The following is a 12435-nucleotide window of genomic DNA, read 5'->3' as shown; positions in this document are numbered from 1 at the left end:
AAAAAAAAAAAAAAAAAAAAAAATACAAAATTAGCCAGGTGTGGTGGTGCACACCCATAATCCCAGCTACTTGGGAGGTTGAGGCACAAGAGTCTCTTGAACCAAGGAGGTAAAGGTTGCAGCGAGCAGAGATCACACCATTGCACTCCTAGCCTGGGCAACATAGCAAGGGTCTGTCTCAAAAATAAATAAATAAAATAAAAGGTTTCTAAAAGGTAATTAGTCCTGAGACTACAGCTTAGGTCTGTCTGATTCAGAAACATCGTAATTATGTATTAAGGCCAATGGGAAAAGATGTTTATTGCAGCTTTGTTTGCAATAACAAAACACCAAAAACAACCTAAGTGTTGTTAAGCAAAAGAATCATGCTGTGATGTGCATAGAAATGGAGTACAGACTTGTATATGTGTTGTAGGGAGGGGCACACACACTCTTATATGTGTCTAAAGTATTTCTGGAGGGAGGATACCTTCTGGAAGGTCAACTAAAAGGCTAGTATAGATGGGCGATTTCTTTTTCACTCTGTTTTTGTACTGCTTGGATTTTTAAATTTTTTAAGGAGTGTATGTATTACATAATTACTGTTGCTAAACTTTTAAAAAGCAATGTAAATCCTGTCCTCACTACTCCACTGCCTCACTGAAGGTAGAGGAAGGTATCTCCCATGGCGGTGCCCTCTGCACTGCCAGCCTTCTGACCAGAAGGGTGGTGGCATTGCCTGACCCCCTGAACTTTGCCAAGTGCCCCCAGTCACATGAGTCTTTCTCATTTAAACCTCATACCAGCTGTGGAATGGGTGCTGTCTCATCCTATATGAATGAGCCTGAGGCTTGGGGCGAATGCCTGGCCAAGGTATAGCCAGTGGTGGGTAGAGTGAAGACTCATAGCCAAGTCTGGTGTCCGCACATCCCAGGAGGAGGAAAGTGGGCTTCCACCTTGCTCTTTCCACTGAGGTGGCTATGACTGTGGCACATGGTAAACTTAAAAGCAAAACAAAGTTATTTGCTTTGAAGACAGACATCATTCAAATCCTGGCTTTGCCTCAGATTAGTTATACAACCTTGGTCAAGTCACCAAATCTCTCTATGCTTATTTTTCCATGTATAAAATTGGAATAATAGTACCTGTCTTAAAGAATTATGGTAAGGGTTCAATGCAAATATACAATATGTAAATATATATCAATATATAACTATATGTACTATTAATTAAGACTGTGTGCATGTGTGTGTAGGTATAGCATTTAGCATGGAGCCTGGCACCAAAAAAAGGACTTAAATAATGTAGCTAGTATTATTATGGGCACCTATGGCTGCCTCCCAAGTAAGAGGTGAGTGATGTCAATATCTCAAGGATCTTTTCTTTTTTTTTTTTTGAGATGGAGTCTTGCTCAGTTGCCCAGGGTGGAGTGCAGTGGCACCATCCCAGCTCACTGCAACCTCTGCCTCCCAGGTTCAAGTGATTGTCCTGTCTCAGCCTCCTGAGTAACAGGGATTACAGGCACATGCCATCATGCTCGACTAATTTTTGTATTTTTGTAGAGGCAGGGTTTCACCATGTTGGCCAGGCTGGTCTTAACTCCTGACCTCAGGCGATCCGCCTGCCTCAGCCTCCCAAAGTGCTGGGATTACAGGTGTGAGCCACCGCACCCGGCCTTAAGGTTCTTACTAGACATAGGGTCTGCGCTGTTCACACATCAAAGTCAGGGTCTTCTGAGGACAAACAGAGATAGATCTGTGTCCCTGTTTGCCCACAGCCACATGGAGGTTTGTCTTTGAGGTGAGCCTGACTCCACAAACCCAAGGCCTTTCATAGGCAGGCAGTATAGGTCTCCTCTAGACTGGGCATTCCAATCTAGATTGAGACGGAACTCCACAGGAGTCCTTTGAAAGAAGGCTTTGAGTGCCCACACCATGCCAGCTCTGTGTCAGGCATCCTTTCTAGGTGTGGAAGCAGTAGCTTTCATGGTGTGATGACAGCATTGATATGGAGCCTAGGGATTTGGGTTCTAGTTCAGGCATTAAAACACTTTTAGCCTATATAATTAAGGGTTTTGAAATATACTGATAATTGCTAACAGATTTAAAACACTGCACATCCATGCAATAAATCATATTTGGTTAAATTCCTGTTTTTAAGCACAGTTTTCTTTCTCTGTTCCTTGATTTCTCAGCCTGTTCTTTTTCTCTGGAAAAATCTAATTCTATTGTTCGGCAGTGTCTTTACGTTTGTTTTTTAACCTCTGCTTTTTTTTTTTTTTTTTGGAGATGGGATCTTGCTATGTTGCCCAGTCTGGTCTCAAACTTCTGGGCTCAAGTGATCCTCCCACCTCAGCCTCTCAAATAGCTGGAATTAAGGCACAAGCCACCACATTCAGCATCCTCTGTTTTTATTCCTGGAAGTTTCCAGTTGTATGTTTATGGTGTTGTTTCTGTTCCTCGGTCTTCCCAAGGTCTGGCCTTGGAAAATAAGAGAAGAAAATTATATTGCTCATATTATCAGTATAAGTAAAATTTATGCCAAAGCATATAGCTATTAAAGGTCACAACGGGTAACATCTTCATAGGATGGATGCTCAGTTTTATCAAAGACTGAGGACAGTGATAGAAATTGGTGAGGATTCTTGGTCCTCTTTAGCAGTGTTTCAACTATAACTTTGTGTAGCCTTCAAATTCCTTTTGCCTCTTAGAAAGAGACTTGAATAATGGTCATGTTGACTTTAACTTAGCAGAGTAGAACACTTTTTCTATGTCTGTTCACTGGGTTGTGTGCTATTTTACAATTGAAGGCTTCACTTGTGAACATAAGAATTATACCCCACCAAAAGTTCTGTTTTACTCCCTGTATATACCATAAAAATTGTGTGCTTTTAACAAATATTGCTGTATTTTTTTCCCTAGGTAAAACTGTGTTGTAATTGATGACTTAATTTTCAGAAGTCAGTTCCTTTCATTGAAGTTTTTATCATCTTGAAACTTACTTTAGATTTGTTTTTCATTCTCACTTTAGTGTTTACCTGATTTTGGCTCTTTGCATAACCACACACATAAAGGGTCTTCATATGGATTCTTCTTACCTAAGTCCAATGAAATAGAAAACTCTGCACATTTAAAAATATGCATTTAAAATTGTTTTTTATTGTTTTGTTGGTCATTACAAAATGTACACTCAAGGGAGATTCCTACAGACTTGTAAATTCATCTCAGCAATCCTTTAGGCTTAAAGTTTCCTCAACCCCATTTATATTCACTACTACCATTCATTTGTTACCACTAGCATCTTCCCTCCTGTCTAATCACTGAGTTAAGGGAAAAATAGTCATTTACTTACAGTAATATAATGGGTTTTAATAACAAAATTCCATTTCCCCATTAAAAGCTATGCTTAAGGAAAAAAAAATAATGGAGGCATTATTTTAAACTTCTAAATGGCCTTTTGAGTATAGTCTTAGTTTAGCTTCCTTATTTTTTTGTATATCCAACCTGAAATGACATCATCCCATGTCATCACAGTATGTTGCTTTTTCAGTATGAAGTTAATGGGCTTTTTAGTTGTTTTGAGATTTTTTTAATTCATTCAGCCACACAGAATGCAAAGCATAGAGGTGGGCCCCACAGAGACTTGGGCCTGGCATCACCCAGAAGTTCAAGGAAGGGAGAGGATGAGCACCTTCTCCATTATACATGGTGTTTGATTGTTCGTGGAATTAAAAAATTTACATATAAATGAACTATGTATAGATGCCATAATAAAAAGTGTACAAAAGTGCTGCTTTGGAAGTATAGATAAGAAAAATGACAATGCTATCCTGAGAATCAGGGAAGAATGGTTCTTCGAGGACTTCAGAAATGGACAGAATTAAGGCAAAGATGTCAGGACTAGCTTTTCAGTCTGAGGCAGCATGGAGAAACAGCAGAGCAAGAGGTTTGGTTGGTGCCTACATCACAAGCAAGGTTTAACCGGAAGTTGGATTAGCCAGTTAGTCTTGAATGCCAGGCTAAAGATTTATGATTTATTATACAAGCAGTGGAGTTAGTAGAGGTGTTTTAGTGATGTAGCCTAACTGATATCCAAGGAAGATTAATCTGGCAGGACCTGTGAAATGGAGGGTAGGCTGGCAGTGGAGAGAATGGTTAGAAGGCAGAGGTGGGCTGGGCATAGTGGCTCATGTCTGTAGTCCCAGCACTTTGAGAGGCTGAGATGGGAAGATCACTTGAGACCAGAAGTTCAAGACCAGCCTGGGAAACAATGAGACCCCATCTCTGCAAAAGATAAAAAATAAAATTCACTGGGTATGGTGGTGCATGCCTGTAGTCCTAGCTACTTGGGAGGCTGAGGCAGGAGGATTGCTTGAGCCCAGGAGTTGGAGGCTGAAGTGAGCTATGATCAGGTCACTGCACTTCAGCCGGGTAACAAAGCGAGACCCTGTCTCTATTTAAAAAGAAAAAGAAAGAAAGAAAAAAGAAGGTAAAGGTGGAACTAGATAAAGGATCCTGGTGAGGGACCCTGCAAAGATAGAACCAGTTGATGAGGCAGCCGTCAACATGAGAGTCAAAAGAGACCAAAGAATAAAAAATGATGTCAGATTTCAAGGATGGCAATACCACTCACAGAAATAGGGAAGATGGAGATTTAAAGAGCTTGAAGTTGCAATAAGGCAAATGGAAATGTCATTTTTCATAAAGAGTTGTGATATCTTTTCTCCTGTATTAACATTTTTAAAATACTGATAAAGTGTTTTTAAAAATTATTAATGCTGCTCGGCGTGGTGGCTCACGCCTCTAATCCCAGCATTTTAGGAGACCAAGGCAGGCGGATCACTTGAGGTCAGCAGCCTGGCCAACATGATGACACCCTGTCTCTAATAAAAATACAAAAATTAGCTGGATATGTATGTCTGTAATCCCAGCTACTTGGGAGGCTGACCCAGGAGGCAGAGATTGCCATGAGCCAAGATAGCACCACTGCACTTAGTCTGGGCAATAGAGGAGACTCAGTCTAAAAAAAAAAAAAAAAAAATTTACTGATGCTTTTGTAATGTTTGACCCTTGAAGCATATTTCTTAGGAGCTCAGAAATGGAGCTCCTTGCACTATGCATATGTTGTCCACGAAAACAGATGTCTGTGAAAATAAACATTCTCTGTGATGGCTGTCCTTGTTCTCTAAGATAGTTTCAGCATTTTGTAAGGTAAGCAGTGGAGTGATTTCTGATTTTTGACATGAGAAAATAAAGGAATGGATCTAAGCAACTATTCAGGCTGCCCAGGCACAAAGCTATGAGATATATAAAATAGAAGCCATCAGTACTGTTGTTGTAGTAATTGGCATGGTGAATAATAAGTATAATATTGCTTGGAGCAAAACAAATGGTAAAAATCACAAGGATGAGGAGAGTCACCTTAACATACCACAGCCATCTATGATCGTATGCATTAAGTGTCCGGATGATGGCTGTGTAGCAGTAGATGATAACCACAAATGGAATTAAGAATCCAAAGAACGCCAAGGAGATGAAGTAGTAGAGTTGGAAGGGAGACGAGGACTCACATGTGTTGTGAACGTCGTGGCAGGTGGTGATGTCTGGCTGAACAAGATAATATTCCTGCTTCAGGATGAAAAATGGCAACATATATAAGAAAACTATTGCCCACACCAGTCCACATGTTAGCAAGGCATAGGTGTGCTTGGGCAGGCCCCGGTAGGTGAAAGGATGGACGATGGCCAGATAGCGGCTGATGCTGATGCAGGCAAGGAGCAGAATGGAGCAGTACATGTTGCCGTAGAAGATGACCGTGGTGGCCCGGCACAGGACCTCTCCAAATACCCAGTTGTTCCCATTAAGATGGTAAGCTATCTTAAAGGGCAACGTGATACAAAAAAGAAAATCTGCAATGGCCAGGTTGGTGTAGAATACGGTCATACAGATGGATCTGGTCCTGAAGAAAAGCATCCACAGGGTCACAGCATTGGCTGGCACACCAACTACAAACACCAGGAGGTAGACAGCAGGTATCAGTTTGGTACTTAAGGAGCTGGTGAGGTACCCCATAGTAGCATTTTTCACATGGAGATGTGAAGCACTTTCTTCAGGGCACTTCATTCTTACAGTAATGGTGGGTCCTGTCCAGCCTTCTAAGGCAGAAGAGGGGAACTCTTCAAAAGAATCTGGGGGAGCTCCACGAAAGGTCTTAACAGATAAGATAGGCTTTGCCAAGTTGTTTGTATCATTTTCCATGCCTGTAATTGAAAGGAAGTATTCACATATATTTATGGTTCAAGAGAAAAGAAAACAATGTGTTTTATGCTACATCATTTCTGTGACTGTAGAATTTAAGATCATTTTTATTTTTAAAAGTCATAGATTAGGCACTTAACAAGCATATACTTAATACATATCATATGCCCCAGAACAACACTATCTCATGCAGAAACAAAAACTAAATGATCACTCATTGTGTGTAAGGTGTTTATAATACTACTGAAAGAAACAAAAATAGCACATCAGAACATTATAGGCATGTTGACTATAAACTGTATAGGCATTCAGACAATACTTAATAGATTCAGGTGTTTGAGCAAAATGTCAAGGAAAAGATGAACTTGAGCAAAGACAAGCAAGATTCATGAAAAGATGGAATTTAATGAGTAAGATCCTGCTGACGATGAATGGGCAGCAGCATAGTATGGGCTATTATAAGATCTGGGAATGCCAGGTAAGTTGATTTAGCAAATTGTTATTGTACACTTACATGTCAGTGGTGTAAAGTTTTAAATAAACTCCATTTCTATCTGTAAGTAACTCTAGTAGTGGAGAAGATGTATAAAAATGCATTGTCTCATGCTAATAAGGTGCAGCTGAGAAAGGAAATTGAAAGAGTGGGTAACAGCTAAGTTACTGGAGGGCCTATAAACTGTCCTGAGAAATCATGCCTGTTCATAGATGCTGGGGTTGCATACACAATTTTGAACAGAGGAGTGACCATTGTGTTAGGCAGAATAACAACTCCCCAAAGGTTCTGCCTGCTAATTCCTGAAACCTACAAGTATGTTCCTTTACCTAGCAAAAGGGACTTTGCAGATGTAATTTAGTTAAGGATCTTAAATTGAGGTTTTCCTGGATTGCCTAGGTGGGCCCAATATAATCATAAGAGTCCATATAAGGGGAGGGTAAGACGTTAAAGTCAGAGATTTGAAGATGCTATGCTGCTGGCTTTGAAGATGGAAGAAAGGGTAATAGACCAAGGAATGCAGGCAGCTTCTAGAAGCTGAAGAAAGCAAGATAGCAGATTCTCTCCTAGAGCCTCCACAAGGAACACAACCCCACCAACAGCCTTGATTTTGATCTCTGATCTCCAGAAATACAAGATAATCTGTTGTTTTAAGCCACGCAATTTGTGATAATTTGATATAGCAGCAATAGGAAACTAATATAGCCATGATTTTGACTTGTTTTTAAGATGACTTAGGTGACAGCATAGAGAATAGATTGAAAAGGTAAGAAATTAGAGGCAAGGGGACCTGATTTGGAGGCTACTGTCATCCATAGCTTAGTGAGTTGCTGAGCTAGAGCATTGGTCATGGAAAGGCAACAGCAAACACCTGAGACTCTGATGGTGGCTCAGAGGGACTGGGTGTCTGATTGGCCTTGGGGTACAGTGAGGGAGGGGCAGGAGGCAATAACAACTCAGGTTTCTCTCTAGATGACTTCGAGGGAGAGGATGCCATTAATTGAGTCCGAGGAAGACACAAGGGGGCAGGATGGAGGAGAAGCTACAATCTGTTTTTAGTCTGACTGAGGATGAATTGCTTGTGGAATATTAGTAAAATGTCCAGCAACTGGTTAGAAGACTGTATGCGGGTCCAAAATTCCAGGAGCCCAAATTAGAGGCATGGTTTATTGGAGTCTGCGTGGAGGCTCTAGTTTAATTTAGTGGGAGTGGTTGAGATGGCCTAGGGAGAGTTCTGAGAAAAAATAATCCAAAGGTGAATTTTAGGGGAAATAACAGATTTTAAAGGAAGAGGAAACAAAGGAGGGAAAATCAGAAGATGAAATCAGCATGAGGACCTAAGAAGTTGGAAATAAATTTTTTAAAAGACAGAAACACATCAACTATCTGCTATCATTATTTGGTGTTACTTGGCATGTTGATGTTAATAATCCTAATTCCTGCAATTTCAAAAACAAAATCTTGAAGCTCAAACCTGAACATTTATTATTATGTAATTTTTTTGTAAATCTTTCACATGTATAGAAAATAGACTCAGATTTCTGATGTTACCTTTAAGGTGGACTTTTATGCCAAATTTATATTGGCATATTATATTTTATGCCAAATATATTTAAATTTATATCCAGTACTGTGCCTGTTGCGTTTTGTCCCAAGGCCTCAGAATTCCTCCTCATTGAATACTTGAAGTTAGTGTTGAGTAACCCGTTTTTCAATCAGAGCCAGTTTCTCTTCCTGCTTTAATCTCTAGCAGTTCGCTCCGGGATGAAATGGGAAACCTCCCGCATAATCCTGAGATTGCACAAGCTGAATTCACTGTGTACAATAGAGGTGTGGCCTGATAACTTCGGGTATGAAGGTGATCAGGTGTCATTTAAGAAAAGATAGATTAAAGAAAAGAAAAGAAAAATGTGGGAGGCAGCATTCTGTGCCTGTATTTAGAGGTGACCTTTGAAGGTATGTTGTGTGATACTTGAGTTTAGCCACACAAACCCTTCTCACTTTAGCATTTTAGACAAGTTTTCGCATTTGACATCACCCAAAGAGAAGTGCTTTTAAAGATAGGCACAAAGCTGGAGACTGATGGCTGAAGAGCATGCTGTACAAGTTATTCACCTGCAGGATCTGATTTTAAGAAGCTGTTAAAACCAAGTGTTTGTCAGTTTTCAGAAAATTTCTGGGATTGAGCAAGACATTATGTCTCCAGACATGCCAAACAGTGCCTGCATTTTGTGGAAAAATGGATATGATTCCATTTTCCACAAGAATGCCAGATCTGGTTCCACTTAAATAAGTCTTTATTCCTCAGAGACTGGTTTTCCTTACAAATAGTACTCATTGTTAATTTTTCTTTCATGTATTTGAATTCTTTATAAAGGCTTCCATTGGGCATAATATTTCCGAAATGTTTTTCAATCTGGGAAAAGGCCTGGAAGAACTAATCCAAAGGGCATGAACTCCAGTCGGCCAGGGGTGTCCAAGGGAGAGAATACAGTCATGGATTCATAGTTTGTTTCTGGTTGAGCCAGTAAAGCCCCTTCCTCATCCCTCTTTTCCGTTTATCACTAAAGACAGGAAGTAAAAACCATGACATCAGGCTGCTAAAAGCCTAAAACAAACAAAACAAAACAACAACAAAATAAGTCAGGTTGAACAAGCTTGCTTGATTCTTGCTTCTCATTTCTCCCCACCCCTATGGAAGAAAGCAAATGCACTCCCTCTTTGTTTCTTTCAGAGGCCCCCATTTTCACCTACATCAGACCCTACTAGTGTCTTGACGGAACCACCCCCTGAAAACCTTGTTTCTTTTGCAATTCTGCTGCTCACGGTATCGGCCCATCTACTCCCAGGAAGAGCTTGCACTTACTGTATTCATAAATCCCATATGAACTTACCGCTAATCACCACAAAATCTCTTAGAGCTCTCTGTAACAACTCAGGGATTCCAACTGTTAATTTAAGCAATATTCCTTTAAAAAGCGTTGCTTTTTGTTTTTGTTTCCCTTGCTGTGTCCCTTCTTTGCCTCTCCCACTCCTAACAATGTTGACTGGAGTGTGTGACCTAGCAGTCAAAGAGTGACACGTACAGACCTATCTCAAATTTGCTATTTTTGGAAAAAGCAGGAGGTTTCAAGCTGACATTGTTGTAGGTAAATGGAAAGTACATTCAAGGTTGAATAATAGTATTTGGGAGACCTTATTTCTAAAATTTAAATAATCATATATGAGGATGGGAAGAACTCCCCACTGAAAGTCAAAAACGGTCATTCATTTTGGAAATACTGACTTATTAACATTGCCAGCGATTGAAAGCAGATGATTTTCTCTTTCTGGCACTATTCTTGTTTCTCCCATTTATATCTCACCAAGAGGTATAAACACAGGATATATTTTTTAATCCCTTGAAAAAGTGCTATCTTTGCTTAACCAGAAGAAATTCTTAAAAACACCAAAATGTCTCTCAAAGAAAATTGCTTCCTGATTTAATTGTAGACATCTAATGTCTTGAATATGCCACACATTTTTAAACATCAGGAGAGAACACTGAGTCTTTGACCAGGTTTGCATAGAGTGAATGAACTATAGATGTTCATTTCCATGATTCTACCTTTTAATAACAAAGATCAAACTAAACTGCCTTTGGGGCTTGTAGTTTGTGTGAGATACAAAGAAAACTCGGTTCAGTTGACTCTTCATTTCTAACACAAACCCGAATCTCCATTCTACCCCCCTGAGAAAATTGCTTACCACTCTGACAAGTGGGCAACAGAAGCAGGAGGCCAGCAGCTGCAAAGATGAAGGCTTTCATTTTGATGACCTGAGTCCCGTTTCTTGAACTTTATGAAATGTGTAAAATCATGGAGCAGTTTCACCTCAGTTCCATGTGTCAGCAGCAAATGGAAGCCTTCTTCTGTCTGTAGAAGTTTGCTTTCCTGTATGGTGCAGGCAAGAAACTTACCCTGGTCCTCCGTAGGAAAAGGGTGTTTCAGTAAGCATGACTCAGGCGAGCCTCTGAGCATGTTACGTTATCCCTGGAGGAAGGCATTTAACTCTTACCCACCCCTAACAGTCCATTCTGAATAAGTGCTGTAATTCTCCCCCAGTATGTTTGCATTTTAAAAATGGCCAAAATTATGCAGGACTTTACAGAACTATCCCAAAAACAGATGCTGCGCAGCAGTAAGTTTTGAATCTGTCCCATATTTCATTTCTCATCCATTTTAAAAATGCAGTTCCAGGGTGTTATTTCCACTTAATAAATTATCCTTTCCTGGATCTTCCCAGCTATTTCAAATCTTATTTCATAAACACCTTACATAAATTATAAATTAAATTAATCATGGAAAGCAAACATTTTTTAAGAAATTAAAATTGGGTGCCCAATTACATTGAACATTTTCCATCGATGTCATATTGATTTGAATTTGTCATCAGTGCCTGGCCAGAAGTTGGCTTTTGAGTGGTGGACCTTTTTCTTTGGAACATGAGGAAAGGGTTTGTTCTGGCTTTTTTTTTTTTTTTTTTGCCTTATTTTGATGTGTTTTGAGCCATTCAGTAACTCTTAGGGTCAGATAACTGGGGAGACACATTGTTCAATCAAACTAAAATCATAGTCATTAAAATGAGGAGGACTCCTTTTATTCCATGAGTGCTGGTGAAGAAGTCTACAATAAGATTTTTTTAATAGTGGTAAAATATGCATAACATAAAATATACTGTCTTAACCAGTATTATGTGTACAGTCCAGTAATATTAAGTATGTCACATTGTTGTATAACATACAAGCTTTTATGAATTGTTATATTCTATAGAGTATAACTTAATATACACTAATAAAAAAATGCATTATTAGTTAATAAAACTTAAACCTGAAGACTGAACGGCCCAATAGCCTGCTCCTTACAAAAATGCAGCAAGAATTAGAAAATACAAATTTCACATGAGACCTAAAGGCTAGGGATAAGCTAGGAAGAAATTGATCTGTGGAAACCTCTCACATCTTGATTAAATTACATCAGATTAAGATTTTTAGGGTCAAAGATCAGTGTTTAATACCGCAACTAAATAATATATGGTCGTACAAACTGAGATAGAATGCTATTATATTGCAGAAATAAAAACTATAAAATATTGACAAAGGGTTTTTTTGTTGTTGTTTAATTAGAACTTTTCTGGGAGTTATCTAAATTCACAAATTTATGACTTGATTTGCACATGGCCTAGTTTCTGGTCATTTAATTCACTTTTAACTCTTATGTTGAACCTGGCTGTTTAACTGAAGTGGAGGCATGGCCGTCCTGTAAATATGCTACTCTTTTCAGTGTTCTGATGAACTATTGAAAAAGCAGACTTGGCCGGGCGTGGTGGCTCACTCCTGTAATCCCAGCACTTTGGGAGGCTGTGGGGGGAGGATCACTTGAGGTCAGGAGTTTGAGACCAGACTGACCAACATGGTGAAACCCAAACTCTACTAAAAATACAAAAATTAGCCAAGCATGGTGGCAGGTACCATTGCATAATTGCAGCTACTTGAAAGGCTGAGGCAGGAGAATTGCTTGAACCCAGGAGGCAGAGGTTGCAGTGAGCCAGCCTAAGTGACAGAGCAAAAATAAAATTTTTTTATTTTTGCTCCATCTCAAAAATAAAATAAATAAGAAAAAGCAGACTTCACGTTGATTTGATGGGATTCAGTTTTTACTCTTGGTT

General features: G+C 39.4%; 2 protein-coding genes across 2 annotated transcripts in view; one reads left to right on the top strand and one right to left on the bottom strand.

The window, feature by feature from the left end:
* IQGAP2 (IQ motif containing GTPase activating protein 2) overlaps positions 1-12435 on the top strand; it is a 307815-nt gene that overhangs the window by 203026 nt on the left and 92354 nt on the right. The gene's annotated exons all lie outside the window — the stretch shown is intronic.
* F2RL2 (coagulation factor II thrombin receptor like 2) lies at positions 4373-10860 on the bottom strand. Its single transcript, XM_032277961.1, has 2 exons — positions 10477-10860; positions 4373-6238 (listed from the first exon to the last, which is right to left on the bottom strand). The coding sequence occupies exons 1-2, from the start codon at positions 10535-10537 to the stop codon at positions 5175-5177; spliced, it is 1125 nt and encodes a 374-aa protein (XP_032133852.1). The 5' UTR covers positions 10538-10860; the 3' UTR covers positions 4373-5174.

The sequence above is a fragment of the Sapajus apella genome, unplaced genomic scaffold (assembly GCF_009761245.1).
Source record: "Sapajus apella isolate SASKATOON/1434 unplaced genomic scaffold, GSC_monkey_1.0 scaffold1, whole genome shotgun sequence".
Classification (NCBI taxonomy): Eukaryota; Metazoa; Chordata; class Mammalia; order Primates; family Cebidae; genus Sapajus; species Sapajus apella.
The sequence above is the reverse complement of the archived record's forward strand: the minus strand, read 5'-3'. Positions and strand labels throughout refer to the sequence as shown.